The 23,808-nt window shown below is 42.3% G+C and overlaps 1 protein-coding gene across 1 annotated transcript; it reads right to left on the bottom strand.

The window, feature by feature from the left end:
* Nucleotides 1-19,153, bottom strand: gsg1l2b (gsg1-like 2b). The gene is made up of 5 exons (XM_088323318.1): nucleotides 18,757-19,153; nucleotides 16,058-16,105; nucleotides 5,985-6,137; nucleotides 759-870; nucleotides 1-701 (listed from the first exon to the last, which is right to left on the bottom strand). The coding sequence occupies exons 1-5, from the start codon at nucleotides 19,067-19,069 to the stop codon at nucleotides 398-400; spliced, it is 930 nt and encodes a 309-aa protein (XP_088179444.1). The 5' UTR covers nucleotides 19,070-19,153; the 3' UTR covers nucleotides 1-397.
* Nucleotides 19,154-23,808: the final 4,655 nt, after the last annotated feature.

The raw sequence follows: 23,808 nt of genomic DNA, 5'->3' as shown, positions 1-23,808 counted from the left end.
TTTCCTCTTAATATGTGGTGGGTGCGGCTTATAATCAGGTGCGCTCTATAGTCCGGAATTTACGTAATAATTTTTGTACATAAACCGATATAGTCTCGCCCCATTTCGGCTCAGCTCGAACCTGATCGCTATCATCGAAGATTGCTGATACTGTCAAGGTATTCTACATAGTCTGTATTAGTGTGAGTAAACGGGTTCCGCATTGTGTTTCTAAGGTTTTTATCGCTTAGGAAGGGAAATGCTAATCAATAATAAGGGCAGAAGTGGACAGGTCTAGATTGTAACCAAAATGACTTATTGCTGTTAAAATTGGACACAACAGGATCTTGTAGATCTTTGTTTTTGTCTTCAAATTGTTTGAGAAAACACAACATCTTCACATTTTCAATGATCTGGATTAGCAGTACTCCTCGGCCTGCGGGTCCGGCATCCGGTTGAGGTCCAAGAAGACGGAAGCATCAGAGAGCTTGCGGCCGTCAGATGATAGGTCCAAAAGCTCCTCGGCGGCCCCAGGAACAGATGTGCTGATGTACATGTCCCAAACCTGGCCAGGAGCGTCCAGCTCCAGCAGATTCTGCTTGATCTTCAAGTTCTTCTCAATGTTCCTTCGCTTGTGCTTGAATTCCAGGATGGTTTTGGTGTAACGGTTGATGGTGGTGACCGAGGACGCCATGCACGCCGTGAAGGAACTCCAAGCCAATCTGGAAACCAGAAAAATGTCAATGTCAGGGGCGGGAGGCTTTTAATGATGGACCTACATGTAAGACCAGCTGTAGTCCCATGTCTGAGGCTTCCAGTCTTCTGGGCCTAGACTGACGGTCAGTTGGAAAGCGGTGGTGAACATCATGTGGGCCACCATCCCAAGAAGGCCTGCAAGGTGAGCAGAATAATGATCCAAAGTCTCCACTTGGTGGCAGTGGAATATAGCCTCCACATCAGAAATCTTAAAACCTTAACCCTTGGGGTTGAAAATTAGTGCGGTGGACAAATGGAAATACTAATGGCATCATTTCATAAACATATTTTATGAGGAATACCTGGATTATGACAATATTCAAGTTTTTTTACATTTTTTTTAAAAAGGTGTTAAGAATAACCACCCATGGGATCATTTTTGACCCCATGTATGCATCCAATGTTATGAACCAGAACAGGATCAGGACCCAATCGCGTGGCGTTCTCACACAAACCTTTTTTTTTTACGGGAAATGGGAAGTCATGCACGTTAGGCAGCCGGTCTGGCGTGGAAAGACAGGAAGTCAGAGACCGACGAGACCGATTCCAATTGCTCGAGTTGATATCGGATGGATGGGGTCGATACCGGACAGGAAGGGACAGACAGGATAGCTAACGAATCAAGATATCAGAAATTAACAGGAGAAACTAGACGGGAACGAAAACTGGAGAAAATATTAAACAGGACAAAAAATAGACAGAAACAAAAGTGGAAATCGAAATCAAACAGGACAAAACAAACGGGAACAATACCGGACAGGAAAAATCAACAGGACCGTGTCGAAACCCACGTTTTGCGGGGCAGAAGTTCGTTGACGGGCTGACAAAGTAAAAGACAGCGCACTGAGCTTAAAAAGACGGAAATCCAAACTGTTAATGAGCTGCAGCTAGCGTCAAAAGGGCGGGACCAATTGGGCGCCATGGCAACCGTGACATGCAAGGGTTAACAATATAGTTCTGGGGTCTCCAACATGGAGTGCTAAGGCGCCCACACACCTGTTCTGAAAATACATTACCAGCGATAGGTCATTGTGATTTTCTAGTAAAATGATTTTTTTTGTGGCTGACTTGGACTGACTGTTTAACACGAATTAATTAATAACATATCTATCTATCTATCTATCTATCTATCTAGACATCTAGACATCTATCTATCTAGACATCTATCTACCTACCTACCTACCTACCTACCTATCCACCCAACCCATCTATCTATCTATCTATCTATCTATCTATCTATCTATCTATCTATCTATCTATCTATCTATCTATCTATCTATCTATCTATCTATCTATCTATCTATCTATCTATCTATCTATCTATCTATCTATCTATCTATCTATCTATCTATCTATCTATCTATCTATCTATCTATCTATCTATCTATCTATCTATCTATCTATCTATCTATCTATCCATCCATCCATCCATCCATCCATCCATCCATCCATCCATCCATCCATCCATCCATCCATCCATCCATCCATCCATCCATCCATCTATCTATCTATCTATCTATCTATCTATCTATCTATCTATCTATCTATGTCATGATTGCTGATTCAGGGCACCTGTGACTGCCCAATTGGCGCCAACAGCCCTGAGCCCTGATTGGTTCAAAGACTCTTTTTAAACCCCCGGCTATCAAGAGGAAGCTGTCAGACCGTTTGCGAACCTATGCTCCCTGCTAGGCAAGCTCCATACCTTCCGACATTTTCCTGCCCTGTTTTCTCCTGCCTGATACCTGTTGCTGACCTGTTTCTGGACCGGTTTCTGCCCTGCTCTTCCGTTCCGACCATCGACCTGTTTTGCCCTGTTTCCTGCCTGATACCTGTTGCCGACCTCTTCTCTGGACTCGATACCGCCCTTGCTCTCCGCTCCGGCTAGTGAGCAGTATCCCTGCTGCCTACGATTATCCTTCCGCCACTTTCGCGTTCCTGCCACCTGCTACCCGTGTCCGTCGATCATCGGATCGTGGAAGCAAGCCCTGTTCTCTCTCTTCATCAATAAAACTGAGTAAACGAACGCTACTGGGTCCTGTCTCCGTTTCTGGCTTGTGACAAGGTCTCTTTCCCCCACCGGACAACATTTTCACCTTACGATACCTACCTCAGAATTAATTATCATATCCTTTCGGTCCACTGTATTCTCAAAAGGCGAACATTGTGAACATCTTTGCTCTCTCCGTTGTGTTTCTTCTCTATGCTTGAAGAGTAGATACATAAAGGCCAGAGAAAGTGTCTTTTTATGGCTATTGTAAAGCTCGTCAGCCACATCGCAGCGGTATTGCCAGGCAATGAAAACAAGTCTCGGTCTTGTCCTTGTGGATGCTCGCCCCGCTGCTCGTATTCACTCATACTCAAGCTCTTTTTACAGCCTCGTGAAAAAGTCATCTCATGTGAACTATACTTGTTCCGAAATGTACCCGTTCCGAATTGGTGCTGCAGAATTGGTGCCCCAGGTGAGGCATCATGCAAAATCACAGATCCTAAACTATCCATCCATCCATTATCTGCACCGCTTCTCCTCAGTACGGTCGCGGGGGTTCTGGAGCCTGAGGGATTTTATACATTTTACTACAAAGGATTTTATACGATTAAATACAGGTTACATTTATCAAGTGCAATGAAGATTTTCACCGGGTAGGCTGAAGTTAAATGACAGGTCACGCTGATCCGAATGCGGAATGTTTCGGCCGGGGAATTTTGATAACAGGACTCTGACGGGAGGACGGCAGGCGAAGTTTGGAGAACAAGGCCCTGATGACGTAGAAACGCTCTCCTGTTTTGAGTTTCTCCAGACATCGAGGCGAGGGGGTGGACCCCACCTGGGGACTTTCATTGGCACGCCCATGGGAGGAGCCGGCACACCAGCTTGCGGAAAAAACGTGGCCCCGGAGAAAAAAGGCAGAAGATCGAGAGAGTAGGCTTGACAGAGACTCGAGCGACACTGATTCGGCTAATTCGATAGAGTTCACCTAGCTAAATTATTTAAGAAATTAAATCTGTCCCCGTGTGAAAATGTTGGCTACACTTGTCCATATTTTCCCATCCAGAAATGAGCGCGCATGGTTAGGAGAATATAGGTTGTGTTTGGTTAATGGAGTCAGATAACTAATGTGAACGATTTGGTAAACGATACATTTTAATATTTATTTCCTAACAAGCCCATCCCAGCTATATCCGGGCAATGGGAAAGGGACACCCTGAACTGGTTGCTAGCCAGTCGCAGGGCACACAGGGACAGACAACTCACTCGCTCGTTCACACCTAGATTTGGCCTAAAAGAATCTGGGACCAATTTGGTCAAGTCAGGTCAAATTAGCCCTTATTTACAAAAAGTCTCAAATGGTTGCACAGATAACAATTACAACAACCCCTGATCCAAAACCTACATGAGGGCAAGGAAAAACCTACATGAGGGCAAGGAAAAACTTTTTTTTCTGGCTTTTTTTTTTTTCTAAATTTTTCCTTCTTTTTTTTTTCTTCCTTTTGTTTCTTTTTTTCTCAGCTTTTCACTACTCTTTCATTTTGGTATTTTTTTCTTTTTTGTTCTATTCCCCCATTCCTTTAAGTCATGTTGTGCATAATTTTACATCATATTTGGTCATGTTGGGATTGAAGAAGCAAAAACAACCTGAAGAGCCGTTTAGGACCCGAAAGAGCCGGTTCCTTTTTAGTGAGCCGAGCCGAAGAAGCCGGTTCTCGACAAACTCTACTCACTTTACTCAACTTCGTTCCACTTCGACTCGACTTCAAAATACCGCATTTAGTACACAACATCAGTGTATTTTTACCTTCATGCACTGTAACTTTGACTTAAGTCGCTTCTTAATTAGTCATTTTGAGCCCTCATTTTTGTGCGCCGGCTCGATTTTCTTGTGCGCTGAGAATGTGCGAGCAGTGCGCAATTGCGCACGCACGCAGCTTAGAGGGAACACTGATTGACGGCATTCATTTTTCATAAATGGGACAAAAACTCAGATTGCGTAACGGATGAAAAATATGCTTCTGTTTTTTGGGGGCTGTAAACATGATAAAAACAAGTTGGGGTGAAATGGATTCCAAAGTGTAATCAACAAGCGCATGCTGAGAAAACAGCGCATTTATCAAGGACTTTTTCAAGCCTCGGAGGGGAACTGGGACAAAAAAATGACTGCTTGTTGAGTGTGTGGTTGTGCATGAACGGCTTGCGCCTCCAGGAGAAAGATACTTTATTTAAAAAAAAAAAGCAGCAAATAAATGGCTTCGTGTTTTTTAGAAGTGAAGAATGCGCAGTGCAACATTCCTTTTTGGGGGTATGTCAGGTTTTCAATGTAAATCTCTTGAATTTCTGTCTCAAGGTAATTAGCTTGTTTTTATATTATTAAATATAAAAACAATGTTTCTCATACACACACACACACACACACACTTAAAGTAACGTTTCAACAATGAGTGTAATTATATCTCTTGTACGTTTATCAATCTTGTATTCTTTTATTTTGAAGTCATGTTCTTGTGTGTACTGATATCTCTGACGCAAAATAAACCACTCCCACTCTCTGTTTGGACTCTTTTCTGCCATCATCATGTAGAATTAAACTATATACATGTATTTTATCTGTGCAAATACAGCCACCAAATCGTCTTAATAATGTCGATCTCTGACAGGGTAAAAAGTTAAAAACTAAGCTTAAAACTGTTGGATATTCATCCACTTTGTCACCCTCCAAAAAATGTCAAATCCGGTTTGCTCGGTTATTTCATGCCATATCTCATAATAATTATTATAATTGTCATTCATCCATTCATCTATTAGAGGGGTGTCAAACTTGATTTAGCTGGGGGCCACAAATGCTATAAAAGAATCTCACAGGGGCCGGACTGGTAAATTTAAGAGAAAGAGAGATGGAGAAAAAGAAAAAGAGAGGGAGGGAAAGAGAGAGCGATAAACAGAACAAGGGAGACAGAGTAACAGTGAGAGAAAGAGAGCAGAATAAAAATATGAATGGAGAAGAAGGGGGAATGGATATAGAGAGATTAAGAAAGTGAAAAAAAGAGAAAGATAAAAAGAATAAGGGAAGTGAAATAATAATAATTATAGCTATGTATAGTAGTGCAAAGAGTGCAAGAGGAGCAGCTAACCAGATGTGCAAAATGGGCAGTCAGGTAAACAAGTCACTATACAATAACAATAACACTGGAGTACGATAGTGCAGAGGAGAACAGATGTGCAAAGGAGTGGCAAAATCTATGAGCGTACTCACCGGAAAGTACGGTGAATATGGCGGCGAAAGCGTTAAGCTTCAGACCATCGATGACGTTCCCCAACTGGCACACTTCGATCATCATGAGGACGCCCCCGGTGGCTAGGAGTAGGATATACAGGCACTCTGCCACGATGCACAGCCACAGGACCCCTGTTGTGGTCGGAGGTAACACAAGAATAGAAAGGATTTTTGGGTTGGGGAGGTGTGCGGGTCACGGATAGGGAGTAATGGAATACATGTAATGGCGTTACGTAACTAGGATACAAAAAATATATAATTGTATTCCGTTACAGAAAAAAAAGACAAAATCGAATTACAGATACATTTAGTTCAAATAAGGATTACGGAAGCGCTGGGAGAACATGCAAACTCCACACGGCAAGGTTCGATCTCATGACCTCAGAACTGTCCCGCACACGCGCTAACCACTGCTTTGCCGTGCTGCCTTCAGTGGCACGTATTAATGAGTAAAAAGCAATTGATGGGAGGAAACCACAGTGCCTGGAGGAAACCCACGAAAGTACAGGGAGAACATGCAAACTCCACTCGGGGGGGCTGCGATAGCTGGACTTGAACCCTGAACCTTTGCACCGTGGGGCTGCGCGCTAACCACCCATCCTTGTACTGATATTTTAATAGTGTCACAGACCAGAAACGGACACAGGACCCAATAGCGCTCGTTTTCTCAGTTTTTATTAATAAAAAGGGAGAGCAGGGCTTGCTTCCACGATCCGATGGATGACGGACAAGCGGAGCGGGCGATGCGGAAGTGGCAATTCGGTGTCTAGCGAGGAGGATCGGAGACAGGCGGGAATTACAGGTCGTTGGCCGGTACTGGAGAGCAAAGGTGGTGTCAAGTTCAGAAACGAGGTCGGTAACAGGAGGCAGGCAGGTAATGGGGCAAAACCTGTCAGGTAACGGGCAGGCAGAACGGGGCGAAGTCAGGTCCGGAAACAGGTTGGCAACGAACATCAGGCAGGGAAAAGCAGGGCAGGAACAGAGTCGGACGGAAAAGCTTACTGAGCTGGTGGCAACAGTTCGCATAACGATCTGACAGGGGTTTAAAAAGAGAGCATCAGCCAATCAGCTGTGCAGGCTGATGGCGCCAATTAAACAGTCGCAGGTGCTCTCAATCCGTAATCATGACAATTAGTATATTTGGCATTGGAGTAATCCAAAAGTAATCAAAAGTAATCAAGTTAAATTACTTCATGATTATAGTATTCTGATTACATTACCTATAACATTTCTAAAATAACTCAACCAACCCTGTGAGCAGGGTTGGGCAGGGTTACTTTAACTGGATTACTTTCAATTACTTTTGGATTACTCCAACATCAAATATGCTAATAAAAGACAAAAGAAACTAAATATGAATCAAATGATGACTCACAACACGTGGTAAGCTTTCTCTCCTGGCTTTGATCTCTTTGATCTCCAGCAAAACGAACATAAAATGCGACAGAAACAAAATGAAAATAAATCCAAACAGCTTGCCGACATCATTTTTGCCGTTCCATGTATTCCGTTACTCCCCAAGCCTGCACAAAATTTAGTCATTTTATTCATATTTAGTTTCTTTTGTCTTTTATTAGCATATTTGGTATTGGAGTAATCCAAAAGTAATTGAAAGTAATCAAGTTAAAGTAACCCTACCCAACCCTGTTCGTGAGGAAGGGTGCATATTTGTTGAGGTTTACTCAGTGATGCGGCGGAGGCAGTCAAATGGGAAATAGGGGAAGGGGAAGTGAAGGGGGAAGGAATGGGGTGGGGAAGCAAGGGCGATTGGAGAGGACATGCAAAGTGGAATGAGCCAGTAACGGTGGATGAGTGACCTTGTCACCCATGTGATTAACCTTGGGAGGAAGGATATGCCACCCGCTGACGCAGGAAGCAGTGCGGCATAAAAACCAATCATGGGTCATTGTGATTTTCGAGATATGGAAAGGTCAAATGTGTAAACGATTTGCTGCTCCCTGATGGTCAATATCAATATATTTGCTTGAATATAGTATGAAAGTGGTCCATGCTCCAGGTTCTAATTACGAGTAAAACTCATTGCCCGTGGGCCAAGTATCACTCGCCACATGGTTTTATGTGGCCCACGAGAAAATGCTAAAAGAAGCGCTTGAAAAAAAATAAGTCACAGTGACCTGCAGTTCTAAAAATGTCCACCGGGTGTCGCCAAAGCCAGGCGCCATTCGTAAAGCACCCGCAGTAGCTGTATTTGCTGACTGACATGACTTAATCCGATTTTACGTGAAATAAAAGTACACACTGATAAAGGCAACACAAAAAATAAGATTGAATTAAAAGAGGCTTTAACTCCTTACTATTGTCAGGAACATAACAGAGACAGGACCCACTCGTGTAACGTTTCTCAGTTTTATTGGGAAGAAGGGAAAGGATTGCACACACGATCCGGTGATCACTGGTTGCAGGGAGCAGGTGACTCTGAACGCGGAAGTGGGACTTGCGTGGCGACTGATGGCGGTGTCGGGAACGGAAAAAAAAGGGCCGGAGCCGGGATTGAAGAGCAAAAACGTGATCGGGATTGGAAACTAGTCGAGAGTCAGGAGAGGAGAGTAGACGATGTTGAGATAGGAATGGAGAAGAAGGGGGAAATGAATATAGAGTGAAAAAGAAAAACGGATCGTTATTCAGGATGGGAGAACAGACGTGGTCAAGATCAAAACAGGTCGTAATTCAGGACGGGAGAGCAGACGTGGTCGAGATCAAAACAGATCGTAACAGGACACAAAAAGGAACAAAAAAAAACAATGCCCCCTTCTGAAAAAAATCCAGCCCACTTGACATTTTCCGGCAATCCCGCAATCGACTCAATCCGGACGATGTGAACCCGCCTCCCAATCAATGTTATCCGGTGAAGAGCGTTTTAAGTGCTCTCCTCCGAGGACTTCTGCAACCATCTGCTGTGTTTGAACGCGACATAACGGCGCAAATTGCCGAAGGGAAACCTTCTGTGTTTTTACGCTTCCTATTTGAGTTTGAGAATGAACACCCTCTGGGTATTTTTCCAATCTATGTGCCATGTTTGCGAACGTTGAGGTAACGGATTTGCTATTTTGAAAACCGCACCGGAATAATATTGCTTTCTGTCCTTCAATGAAATATTTATACTCTCAGGGAAGGGGTATGGAATAGAATAGAATAGAATAGAATAGAATAGAATAGAATATGCCTTTATTGTCATTGTTACAACATGGGATATATTGTGACAACGAAATTGGACGTGGCACTCCAGTTCCACATTTTACAGTGAGGATAAGGAAAACAAAGAGATAAAGGAACAAAGAAGCTGTTTGTACTGTCTTTGATTGCATAGGCTTTGTGTTCCTCCGGAGGGGGGTGTATGAGGGGGTGAGGGACAGACAGAGATGATCCAACTAGATGTTTGATCTTACTGTACACACGGTCAAGTGTTTTTTCCCCTAATTGCTCAGTCCACATGTTGAATGGATTTGGGAAGTACAGTCCTTAAACATGCCTGATTAAAGTCGCCGGCGACGATAAAAGCTCCGTCGGGGTGTGCAAGCGGCTATTTATTGATAGCAGCGGGCAGGAGATTTAGCGCAATGCTAACGTTAGCATCTGGTGGTACGTTAGCATCCGGTGGAACGTAAACAGCAAGCACAATGACCACAGTTAGCTCTCTCAGTAGATAGAAGGGTCTACACGGTACTGCTAGAAACTCTATATCGAGTGAGTAGTGTGTGTCAATGATTCGGCTGTTATTGCAGCGCATAGTCCCCAACCCGTCTTTACCGGAGTCTCCGTTTCGTTCGTGCCGGTGAAGCGTGCGTCCTGCTAGTTGGACTGCGGCGTCGGGATATAGTATAATTACTAATATTGGAAACTGAATCGAATGGGAAACATTGTAGACACTAGTGGTAATAGATTTATACCTGAGTCAGTGAGAGCTCCCAGTGGACAAGTTTATGAGTTATACTGATTGAAAACGTGACATAGTGGACCTTTCCATCCCAAGAAGTTCAGGGTCAGATGGCATCTCAGAGTACCTTACAAGCAGAGTGTAGCTGTCTGGCACCAGAGCGAAGAACATTAAACCTGAAGTGTAAAACAGATGGCCGGGATAGAAGAGCAAAAACATGATCGGGATCGGAAACAGGTCGAAAGTCAGGAGAGGAGAGAGATAAAAAAACAGATCGTTATTCGGGATGGGAGAACAGACGTGGTCGAGATCAAAAACAGGTCGTAATTCAGGACGGGAGAGCAGACGTGGTCGAGATCAAAACAGATCGTAACAGGACACAAAAAGGAACAAAATAACAGGACAGGTGAAAAAAGGCTTGCCGTGTAAAAACAGAGATTCGCAGACGGACCGACAAAGGGGACTGACAGGACCGAATTTAAATACTGACAAGGAGCCAATCCGTCAACAAGCTGCAGCTGGCGCCACACAGGCAGGGCCAATTGGGCGCCATGGCAACCGTGACAACTATAGATGATAACTGGTAAATGGTCTGCATTTATACAGTGCTTTTCAAGTCAGCGAAGACCTCCCAAAGCGCTTTACAATGTGCTTCACACTTACCCATTCACACACACTCCCACACACTTATAGCGGCGTCAGCCATGCAACCTGCTTATCGGGGCATTAAGGATTCAGTGTCTTGCCCAAGGACACTTTGACATTTAACTCAGAGGAACTAGATATGAAAAATGAAATATTTATACTCTCAGCGAAAGGGTATAGTTACTAATATTGGAAACTGAATCGAATGGGAAACATTGTGGACACTAGTGGTAATGGATTTATCCCTGAGTCAATGAGAGATGCCAGTGGATAAGTTTATGAGTTAAATTTTGACAGCTGTTACTGATTGAAAACGTGACATAGTGGACCTTTTCCATCCTGAGGAGTTCAGGGTCAGATGGCATCTCAGAGTACCTTACAAGCAGAGTCTAGCTGTCTGGCACCAGAGCGAAGAACATTAAACCTGAAGTGTAAAACAGATGGCCTGTGTCGTCTTAGGGAGGACTCAACAAGAGGGTAGACGACGGAATTCGTGACCGGCGTGCATCATTTTCCACAGACACAATGGTATCATTTTGAATAGAAATACAATCTCCCTCCAACCTAATTTGACTGAGTCAACAAAGCCTTCTATCATCTCCAGCACCTTTGTCCAGTTTCCTTCCAAAAGGCGTTCCACCACTTTTGCCGTGCATGACAATACACAATTGATTAGGTAAAAAATTGTTAAACCCGCTGAGTTTAAATATAAGTGGTCCTTCCAAATTGGTTTAGTATTGTATGTCGACACACATCGATATAGTACAAGGAAACTTTCAAGATTCCTGTAGTTCCACAGGCCCTCAAACTAGAACTGACAACCAATGTGAGCGTTTACACCAGGAGTTATCAACTTTTTTTAAGCTGAGAGCTATTTCAATTTACCGATTAGTGTAAAAAGCTACCTGTTTGATATGTACCGTATTTTCCGCACTATAGGGCGCACCGGGTTATAGGGCGCACCCCCAAAAAATAGTTTTTGGTCCTATATTTTCCATACATAAGGCACACCGGATTATAAGGCGCTACAATGGGAACGTCGACAAAACAGTCAGATGATTCAGTCCAACTTATTACCCCCTTGACATTCCCAAAGCTTGCAAAGAAGCAAATACGTGTCTCAGACATGTACGGAAACAGTGTCCGTACGATGTCACTTAAATGCGTCATTTCAAATATCATTCGGAAGGTTAAAGTCTTGGAATTCAAGAAATGCCAACCATTCCTTAGTTTCTATTTTCTTTTTCGCTCGCAACTTTACTGTGCATATGACAATAAACACTTGGAATTGAGTTGAATTCACTCAACTCATCACAGCAACATCAAGATCGTTCTAAAACAAGATACCGGGAAAATATAAAGCCGCATAACTCAAGTTGTCACGTTCAATAATGATACGCAATCATGGTCTTCTTACAACCGTGAGTGGAGTAAATCCAGGAGAGTAGAATATTTACAAATACAGACTAATGAAACATGTTTCTTTATTGCGTGGTTTAGCAAGCTTGCTATTCAGTCATCTTTTTCGGCCAATTGCAGGGTTTTTTTTTGCCCTCTAGCGTATCCGAGGCTCCGAATAACTTCAGACAATAGCGATCGATGTAACGGATGATTGACACATCTTTTTCGGCCAATTGCAGGGTTTGTTTTGACACTCTAGCCAATCCAAGGCTCCGAATAACTTTAGCCAATAGCGATCGATTCAAATGATTATTGACACATTGGTTAGCCAATGAAACGCCGGTAATTAAATGCCAGCATACACCGCGGACTACTCCACGTTCGGGGGAAAATCGAGTCGGCGGCTGTTGCGTAAGTTGCGAGACCTTGCGAATTTAATATTGAGCCATATATAAGGCGCACTGTATTATAAGGCGCATGGTCAGCTTTTGAAAAAAAATTAAGACTTTTAGGTGCGCCTTATAGTGCGGAAAATACGGTTTTTCTAAATGAAGGATTTTATACATTTGACTATAAAAGATTTTATACGATTGAATACAAGTTACATTTATTGAGTGCAATGAAGATTTTCACCCAGTAGGCTTAAGTTGAGTGAAAGTTAAGGGCACCCTGACGTGAGGCTGATAAGATAATCAGCGCATCTAGACGCAGAGGGCCCTGATGACGGAAGACGGCAGGCATTGTTTTGATAAACGCTCTGCTGTTTTGAGTTTTACCAGACATCGAGGCCAGGTGGTGGACCCCACGTGGGGGCTTCCCTGGCACGCCCATGGGAGGAGCCGGCACACAGCTTGCGGAAAAACATGGGCCGAGAAGAGAAGCGAGAGTACGAGAGAGAGGAGGCTTGAGAGAGAAGAGGCTTGAGAGAGACTCAAGCGACACTAATTCGGCTAATTCGGCCATATTCGATGGAGTTCACTTAGTTAATTTGTTTAAGAAATTAAATCTGCCCCCGTGTGGAAATGCCGGTCTCTTGTCCATCTTTTCCATCAAGAAACGGGCGCGCATTGTTAGGTGAATAAAGGCTGTGTTTGGTTAATGGAGTCAGATAACTAATTCGAACAATTTGGTAAACGATAAATTATAATATTTAATTCCTAACATAAAATATCACTGTATTATGATTATGCTATGTTGTTACTATGTTATCATTATGTTATTACACGTTGTGATAGAAGTACGGTTAAGATAGGCTCAGTCAAACACCGAAACCTTGTGCCAGTTACAAATCAAATTCCTAGAAAATAACAATGACCCACAACCAGAACAAGTATGAGGGCTAGTGACTAACTGTTGGTCACCCTTGATTTCTACCAAAACTCAAAATCTGGTCAACTTAAAAATGGAGAAAAAAACACTAATTGTTAAAAACAACAAAGATTCAAATGTTTTTCTTCAAGAGTCTAATTTCATGATTTAAATGAGAAGAAGAGAAGAGATAGGGAATTCTCAACAGTTTACTTCTACAAAACACAAAAGGGGAAAATGCTGTAACGAGGGGTAAAAAAAACAAAAACATTTCTCCACTTCATAACGTGACAACATCAAGAGGAAGAAACGCTGTAACTTGGGGCTCTACTTTTGCAAAATTTTGGGCATGCGAAATAATTTGTTGTTGATGTTGTATGGTGGGGAAAATACCTTAAGGAGGGGTCAAGACAATCGTCTTACTCCACATTGTAACATAAAAACTTCAGTAGCAAGGGACGCCGGGGGGCTCTACTTTTGCAAGTTTTTAGGCACCCAAAATACTTTGTTATTGATGTTGTATCGTGGGGGAAAATACCTTAAGGAGGGGTCAAGACAATCGTCTTCCTCCACATTGTAACATAAAAAGTTCAGTAGCGAGGGATGCCGGGGGGCTCTACTTTTGCAAGTTTTTAGGCACCCAAAATGCTTTGTTATTGATGTTGTATCGTGGGGGAAAATACCTTAAGGAGGGGTCAAGACAATCGTCTTACTCCACATTGTAACATCAAAACTTCAGTAGCGAATGACGCCGGGGGGCTCTACTTTTGCAAGTTTTTAGGCAGCCAAAATACTTTGTTATTGATGTTGTATTGTGGGGGAAAATACCTTAAGGAGGGGTCAAGACAATCGTCTTACTCCACATGGTAACGTGAAAACATCTGTAAAAAGGGACGTTGTAACCTGGGGGTCTATTTTTAAGCACGCAAAATCATTTGTTGTTGATGTCGTACAGTGGAGGAAACGCCTTAACGAGGGGTCAAAACAATCGTCTTACTCCGCATCGTCTCGTGAAAAGGTTAATAAGAAGGGATGCCGTAACCCGGGGCTTACTGTCCAAGAAATGTAGCCTTCCTTGTAGCCTCGCAAGCCACGCCCCTTCTGGAGCCTGAGCATGCTCTCAAGGTATATTCTATTCTATTCTAATATCTCATCTCATCTCATTAGCCACACCGCTTATCCTCAGTAGGGTCACGGGGGTGCTGGAGCCCATCCCAGCAATCATCGGGCAGTGGGCAGGGGACACCCTGAACTGGTTGCCAACCAATCGCAGGGTACACAGGGACAGACAACTCACTTACTCATTCACACCTAGGGACAACTTGGACCGGCCAAATCACCTGAAATGCATGTTTTTGGAACGTGGGAGGAAACCGGAGTGCCCGGAGGAAACCCACGCAAGCACGGGGAGAACATACAAACTCCGCACAGGAAGTCTGGAGCCTCTATTCTAATATTTACAATCAAAAAGCAGAAACTCAGCATGGTATCAATCGACTACTGTTATTAGTAATTGATTGCACTTGCTTAACTATACATAATTCAACAAGATCTTTAAAATTCTACTGATGAATTAAATCGCTAATTAATTGTGAATAATTCCTGAAAGTAAACATTAGGGACTATATTTGGTCAATGGTGCCAATATCATGGTAAATTGTGTATTAGTAATAATGAGCAATAATAATAAGAAGCATAAATACTCATAAACAATGTTCCCTGTAATTTTCCTGAGCGTTCACACAAAGTCGGTGAGCAACGCTTGAAACAACAGTGAGCAACCATAATCCCAAGTGTGGCAAGATAATCCATTATCAAACATGTCCAAAACTTGACATCAAGTTACATGCTGATTGCTGATTTTCCGGCAATGCAAAATGATTTTTCTCTTTTGAATGAATTGACTCATGTACTATTGCAAAGGTTGTACGGCCTACAAACGTCGTTTGTTCTTACAATTCTTTCACAAGATATCCATTTCTTTTTTTTTTCCTGATATATTTTGTCGCATAATATTAACATTTTTAGGGGCTTATTTAGTCGGTTGCACGTTACACAACTGTATTTAATGACATTTTTAGTGGAAGTACAATGTTGGCAACAAGATTCACTTGATATCATTGGAAATTATTTGAATGCAACACAAACTTTTTCTTGTTTTTTTCCGTGTTTTTTTCTACTTTTTTTAAAATTCCTTTAAAAAAAGTCTCATTGTGTCTATTTTTTCCAAACTGTTAATTTTTTCATTTTTGTTCTCTATTTACTTTTTTCCTACGATTCGTTCTTTTCTTTTTTTTCTGTCTTTTTTCTTCTTTTTTCTTTTCCTTTTGTTTCTTTTTTTCTCAGCTTTTCACTACTTTTTGATTTTGGTATTTTTTTTCTTTTTTGTTCTATTCCCCCCTTCTTTTAAGTCATTTTGTGCATAATTTTACATCATATTTGGTCATGTTGGGATTAAAGAATCAAAAACAACCCGAAGAGCCGTTTAGGACCCGAAAGAGCCGGTTCCTTTTAGTGAGCCGAGCCGAAGAAGCCGGTTCTCGACAAACTTTACTAACTTAACTCAACTTCGTTTTACTTCGACTCGACTCCAAAATACCGCATTTAGGACACAACGTCAGGGGAACCCGTGTATTTTTACCTTCATGCACTGTAACTTTGACTTAAGTCGCTTCTTAATTAGTAATTGTGAGCCCTCATTTTTGTGCGCTGGCTAGATTTTCTTGTGCGCTGAGAACTTGCGAGCAGTGCGCAATTGCGCACGCGCGCAGCTTAGAGGGTACACTGCTCATAATGAATTTACCTCTTTCATTTTCAGGTGCGACTTTGATGAAATTTCTGCAGTCTTCTCCTGCAAATACAAAAAGAAACAGTGTAAGCATTACCGCCATTGCGACTTTTTTCACTTTCGCTTGAAAGGATTGAGTCTCTGTAAATTGAGGTCGGATAATCCCATTCGATCCATGAAAGGATTTCCTCAATTTAAGTCGAAAATGGCCTGCCTCCCTATCTCGACAGCGAGCGTGTTGTGGGAATTCGTCGATTTCATCGTCTACTAAAGCGAGGCTCCAAAAGCTTTGCAGAAGCTGTGAAAGAGATCTCCTTGAATTCACATGGCTTAACTGGTTCTCACTTCAGAGGACTTTGTAGAAATGATGCAACAAGCTCAACTCACAGCAGATACATAACTCGCCAGCACGCCTGTCAACCTGTATGTTTTTGCCGTACAAAGTACGTTTATTATGCATTTGAAGACGTGTACCACGTACGAGAAAATCTGTACGGAAAAACGCAAATTTGTGCACCGACTATCACGAAACGGCAAATCAATCGAGTCAAACGAGTTCGCCGCGGTAGCCTCTATCTCGGTATCGTTTTTTTCGTTGCAAACGAAGCGAGCGGTTTGATGCTACCATGCGCATGCATCTGCCGCCTCGGATTTCATGTGGTAAATATGTAGTGAAAGGAAGTCCGTCTCTTTTTAGAGAACCGGCTTTTTCGGCTCAACTCATTAAAGAGAGCCGGCTCTCAAACGGCTCATTTGCTTTGATGCATTATATTACGAATGATTATATTGCATAAAGAAGTTAAGAAAAAAAAAGGAAGTATATAAGGAGAAAATGAAAAAAGACAGGTTTGTGGTTATGCCTTTAATCAGTATATTACCAACATTAATTTAATGTAGAAAATGAATTCATAATTTGAATAAGAAAATGTATTATTCTACTTAATTATATTTGCATGTATTCTTCCTTTCCACGGTGAACGTACAAGCGACTTAATTTTTTTATAATAAACCTCATTCATGTCGAGCAACTCAGTATTTTACAACAAAATGTTAATTAACAATATATATGATATAATGAAACACATGTACAATATAACATGTTAATGTCATGATTGGCGATTGAGCGCAGCTGTGACGGCTTAATTGGCGCCAACAGCCCGGACAGCTGATTGGCTGATACTCTCTTTTTAAACCCCCAGATCGTCAGATCGTTATGCAAACTGTTGCCACCAGCTCAGTAAGCCTTTTCATCCGACTCCGTTCCTGCCCTGCTTTTTTTCTGCCTGATCTTTGTTGCCAACCTGTTTCCGGACCTGACTTCGCCCCGTTCTGCCTGCCTGTTACCTGACCTGTTACGCCCTGTTACCTCCCTGCCTCCTGCTACCGACCTCGCTACTCGACACGCCTTTGATCTCCAGTCCCGGCCAACGACTTGCTATTCCCGCCTGTCTCCGATCCTCCTCGCCAGAAGTGCCACTTTCGCACCGCTCGCTCCTTTTGTCCGTCAGCCATCGGATCTTGGAAGCAAGCCTTACTCTCCCTCTTTATCAATAAAAACTGAGAAAACGAGCGCTATTGGGTCTTGTGTCCGTTTCTGGTCTGGGACAGTTAAACTACCGTATTTTCCACACTATAAGGCGCACCGGGTTATAGGGCGCACCCCCAAAAAATAGTTTTTGGTCCTATATTTTCCATACACAAGGCGCACCGGATTATAAGGTGCTACAATGGGAACGTCGACAAAACAGTCAGATAGTTCAGTCAAACTTACTACCCCCCTTAACATTCCGAAAGCTTGCAAAGAAGCAAATACGTGTCGAGAACACGTGCGGATGCGGTGTCCGTACGATGTCACCAATCACTCAAATCGTTCCAAAGATAATTCGGAAGGTTAAAGTCTTGGGATTCAAGAAATGCCAAACATTTCTTAGTTTCCATTTGATTTTTTGCTGGCAACTGTGTGGACAGCAAAGTAAGAATGACAATAAACACTTTGAATTGAACTGAGTATAAAAATAGACTCATCACTGAAACATCAAGATCGTTCTAAAACAAGATACCGGGAAAATATAAAGCCGCATAGCTCACCTAAGTTCTCTTGCAGCCATCACGTTCAATAATGATACGTAACCATGGTCTTCTTACAACCGTGAGAGTAGTCAATCCAGGAGAGTAAAATATTTACGAATACAGAATAGTAAAACATGTTTTCTCTATGCCGTAGTGCAACCCGACGTGTGATTCACATTCATCTTTTTCGGCCAATTGCAGGCTTTGTTTCGCCCCTTTAGCCTATGCGAGCCTGTAAATGATAAAAAGGATCCGCCCCCTTTACCTCCGAATAACTTTAGCCAATAGTGATCGATTCAAATGATGATTGACACATTGGTTAGGAAATGAAACGCCGGTATATAAATCCCAGCATACACCGCGGACTAATTCGCCTTCGGGGAAAAATCGAGTCGGCGGCTGCTTGCCTTAGTTGCAAGACTTTGCGACTTGATATTAATCCATATATAAGGCGCACTGTATTATAAGGCGCATGGTCCGCTTTTGAAAAAAATAAAGGCTTTTAGGTGCGCCTGATAGTGCGGAAAATACGGTACATAAATAAACACGTTTAAAAAAAAATGGTGTAAGATTACTGTGTATTTTGTAAGGGCATAGAGCCGTGGAGGTTGACAGGTATGCGCCAGACATGATTTTAGCTTTACCGGTCATGTTGATGTTCTGCTCGCAGGAGAACCAGATCCCAGTGTGGAACTTCCTCATCACGTACTTGTCGTCTCCGGTCTCCCAGATGTACTGCACCAGGCGGGAGTCATTAAGGTTGGAGCTGTTGAATCGGATGCAGAAGGACTGTTTGATGGCGCGAGGCGGCGGAGGACCGCTGCAGAAGGGCTTGACCACCTTGCGGGTCCCGGCGCACCAGTGGCTGCTCCCCAGAGCCGACAACGCCAGGAAGAGGGCCAACAAGTTCAAGCTGAGGGCCAGGGTTGCCCTCCGCCGCCGCCGGTCTATTCCCATCGCAGCGAAGGCTCCTCACGAATCCCGGGGATCCGAGGGTCGGCGTTGAGAGGTCCGCTGGAAATGAGTGTGTGGAGCTTTCATGGGCTTCTTTGCGTCTGATACTCCTCTAAAGCCAGCTTGCTGCTTTTGTACTGCACGCCCCCTTCTCAGCCTGCAGCCCCACCCCCTTCCCTCTCCTCCCGAGGCAGGTGCTCGCATCTTTTCACCCAAATATCATGTACAATACATAATTATATGCTTTCATTTCCTTTCATTCCGTTTCATTAACGTGCTGTCGTTTCCCATTTGCTGATGACTCAATGAGTGAACATATGCAGAAATTCAGCAATTTCTGGCTGACAAACACGTCAGCAGGGTTGGGTAGGGTTACTTTAACTGGATTACTTTCAATTACTTTTGGATTACTCCGAACCCAAATTTGCTCATAAAAGAAAAAAGAAAGTAAAAGGGATGGGTAGGGTTACTCTAACTGGAATACTTTCAATTACTTTTGGATTACTCCAATACCAAATATCCTAGTAAAAGACAAAAGAAACTAACAGGGATGGGTAGGGTTACTTTAACTGGATTACTTTCAATTACTTTTGGATTACTCCAATACCAAATATGCTAATGAAAGACAAAAGAAACTTAGAGGGATGGGTAGGGTTACTTTAACTGGATTACTTTCAATTACTTTTGGATTACTCCAATACCAAATATGCTCATAAAAGACAAAAGAAACTAACAGGGTTGGGTAGGGTTATTTTAAGTGGATTACTTTTCAATTACTTTTGGATTACTCCAATACCAAATGTGCGAATAAAAGACAAAAAAAAACTAACAGGGTTGGGTAGGGTTACTTTAACTAGATTACTTTCAATTACTTTTGGATTACTCCGATACCAAATATGCTAATAAAAGACAAAAGAAACTAACAGGGATGGGTAGGTTGACTTTAACTGGATTACTTTCAATTACTTATGGATTACTCCAATACCAAATATGCTAGTAAAAGACAAAAGAAACTAACAGGGATGGGTAGGGTTACTTTAACTGGATTACTTTCAATTACTTTTGGATTACTCCAATACCAAATATGCTAATAAAAGACAAAAGAAAGTAACAGGGATGGGTAGGGTTACTTTAACTGGATTACTTTCAATTACTTTTGGATTACTCCAATACCAAATATGCTAATAAAAGACAAAAGAAAGTAACAGGGATGGGTAGGGTTACTTTAACTGGATTACTTTCGATTACTTTTGCATTACTCCAATACCAAATATGCTCATAAAAGACAAAAGAAACTAACAGGGTTGGGTAGGGTTATTTTAAGTGGATTACTTTTCAATTACTTTTGGATTACTCCAATACCAAATGTGCGAATAAAAGACAAAAAAAAACTAACAGGGTTGGGTAGGGTTACTTTAACTAGATTACTTTCAATTACTTTTGGATTACTCCGATACCAAATATGCTAATAAAAGACAAAAGAAACTAACAGGGATGGGTAGGTTGACTTTAACTGGATTACTTTCAATTACTTATGGATTACTCCAATACCAAATATGCTAGTAAAAGACAAAAGAAACTAACAGGGATGGGTAGGGTTACTTTAACTGGATTACTTTCAATTACTTTTGGATTACTCCAATACCAAATATGCTAATAAAAGACAAAAGAAAGTAACAGGGATGGGTAGGGTTACTTTAACTGGATTACTTTCAATTACTTTTGGATTACTCCAATACCAAATATGCTCATAAAAGACAAAAGAAACTAACAGGGTTGCGTAGGGTTACTTTAACTAGATTACTTTCAATTACTTTTGGATTACTCCGATACCAAATATGCTAATCAAAGACAAAAGAAACTAACAGGGTTGCGTAGGGTTACTTTAACTAGATTACTTTCAATTACTTTTGGATTACTCCGATACCAAATATGCTAATCAAAGACAAAAGAAACTAACAGGGTTGCGTAGGGTTACTTTAACTAGATTACTTTCAATTACTTTTGGATTACTCCGATACCAAATATGCTAATAAAAGACAAAAGAAACTAAATATGAATAAAATGACTAAATTTTGTGCAGGCTTGGGGATTAACGGAATACATGGAACGGCAAAAATGATGTTGGCAAGCTGTTTGGATTTATTTTCATTTTGTTTCTGTCGCATTTTATTTTCGTTTTGCCGGAGATCAAAGAGATCAAAGCCAGGAGAGAAAGCTTACCACGTGTTGTGAGTCATCATTTTATTCCTATTTAGTTTCTTTTGTCTTTTATTAGCATATTTGGTATTGGAGTAATCCAAAAGTAATTGAAAGTAATCCAGTTAAAGTAACCCTACCCAACCCTGGAAACCATGACAAAAACAGGTCGATAGCCGGGACGGAGAGCAAAAACGTGGTCAAGATCTAAAAACGGGTCGAAGCCGGGAAACAGACGGAAGCAAAAACAGGTGGGAGTCAGAGTCGAAAAAGCTTGCCTAGAGTACACTGAGGCTTGTAGATGGACTGACAACAGGTGACAGAAAGGAGTGGGTTTAAATGAGGACAGGGAGCCCACAGGTGCTTCGCATCAGTAATCATGACACGTTAGACAGAAAAGAAACCAAGTAACAGCTGTATTTCCCAGAGCCCTCCATTATTAACCATGAAAAACTTGAACTGTCATGACTGTTAACTCTGGTCACCTGGAGCAATCATGTGGGCGCCTTCTGATAGGCTGACGCTTCTTCTTCAGAGTATACGATTGTAACTGTGTGACTCTCCTGATTGCCCGTTTCGTCTACAACTCTGTTTACCTGTTTCTGCCTGCCTCCGACCCGACCTGCTTCCGTCCCACGCTAGGATCTTCTCTCCAGCCCCGGTAAACTCGACCTGCTTGACTTCCGCCCTACGATTGGCCACCCGATCCGAAGCCTTCTTTCCGGCTCCGCTGTTGACGGCTGACAGCAAGCCCTGATCGCTTCCCTAAATAAATAACTGAAACGAATGCTCTGGGGTTTCCTGGTTATGGTCTCCTGATAAGAACAATGAGAACAAAAACAAAAGGGAAGAGTTCCTCAAATAAGTCTCGAGCGTAGTTCGAAGGAGAAAGTGGAGTGCTTCTTGCAAAACCAGTGCATCCGTTTTTGTATCTAAAATCGTGTGTGCACAAAGTAAAGGCTTCCATTGGATTGACTTTAAATGACATTTTTCCAGGAAGTGCAAATGTTTCTCCCCCGAGATTAAAAGTCATTTTTCTTTCTCCCTCGCCTTTTGGTCCTTTCCATTTTACTCCTGGTTCTGTGTTTGATTTTCTGTTACCCCGTCACCCGGTGATGGAGTTTGACCGCCACACGAGCGGAGGCTGGAATTGCTTTCCAAGTTATATCTTGCTTGAGGATTTTACTCTGGCGGGGGGATTAGAAAACACTCCCAGGACAGTAGTCCGATTTACAGGGCAAAACCAACATGTGCGCTTCAAAAAAATGAACATTTCCACAGTTTGAGCAAGAATCCATGAAATACTCACTGACGTATTTGCATACCTGTCAACCTGTACGTTTTTTCATTATGCATTTTAAGACGTGTACGACGTACAAGAAAATCTGTACGAAAAACGCAAATATTTCAATTATGGGTATACACCGACTATCACGAAACGGCAAATCAATCAAGTCAAACGAGTTCGCCGCAGTAGCCTCTATCTCGGTATTGTTTTTTTCCGTTGCAAACGGAGCAAGCGGTTTGATGCTACTGTGCGCATGCGTCTGCCGCCTGGGAATTTCACGTGGTAGTTATGTAGTGAAAGGAAGTCCGTCTCTTTTAAGAGAACCGGCTTTTTCGGCTCAACTCATTAAAGAGAGCCGGCTCTCAAACGGCTCACTTGCTTTGATGCATTATATTACAAATCATTATTGTTGTATAAAGAAGTTTAGAAAAAAATAAAGTATAAAAGGAGAAAATGAAAAAAGACAGGTTTGTGGTTATCCCTTTAATCAGTATATTTGTCATAATTGCCCTATTTGGAACACCTGTGGCAGCTTGATTGGCCCGGACAAGCTGATTGGTGGCCACACCCTTCTTAAGCCCCCGACTTCAGTTCAAAACAACGGGGGCTGACGGGAAGTGGAGTAAAGGTGAGACGTGTTTGTGGACGCAGCGGACAATAGTGGATATATAGTTTTCCCGCCCTTACCTTTGGAAAATATAGACTTTTTTTCCTTGGATTACTTTCAACGGGACCCGGACTCTGCAGGTCTGCATCAAACCTTAAGTACCGGTATCATTTTCCGTTCATTTTGCCGGCTGTGGTTTTTGGACTGTGTACTTTATATTCAGTTACAATCGCGGGACTTAGTCGGGTTTGGGTTACCTTTGTGATTGTGTTACATGTTTTTAATGTGGGCGCATGCGGCTTATATACAGGTGCGGCTTGTGTAAGTACAAAAGCGGTTACCTCTTAAAATGTGGTAGGTGCGGCTTATAATCAGGTGCGCTCTATAGTCCGGATTTTACGGTAATTATACTTGCATGTATTTTTTCCTTCTACAGTCGCAGAGTTTTTTGCTCAGGTAGTCCCACCTGACCTGTAACACACTTCCCTCCTCCAAACTCTGATGATGACGGTGCTTTTGCTAAATGCTAACGAGCAACCTATGCATATCATGCGAGTTATTTGAGGAAGTCACATGGTTATAGCCTCATATAAGCAACTCCAAAGGCACATCTCTCACCCTCGTAAACGGCAAACCCTGGCCGGATGA

The sequence above is a fragment of the Urocampus carinirostris genome, chromosome 19 (genome assembly GCF_059441175.1).
Source record: "Urocampus carinirostris isolate Australia breed hairy pipefish chromosome 19, RoL_Ucar_1.0, whole genome shotgun sequence".
NCBI classification, from domain to species: Eukaryota; Metazoa; Chordata; class Actinopteri; order Syngnathiformes; family Syngnathidae; genus Urocampus; species Urocampus carinirostris.
This window is presented reverse-complemented; position numbering and strand designations above follow the sequence as displayed.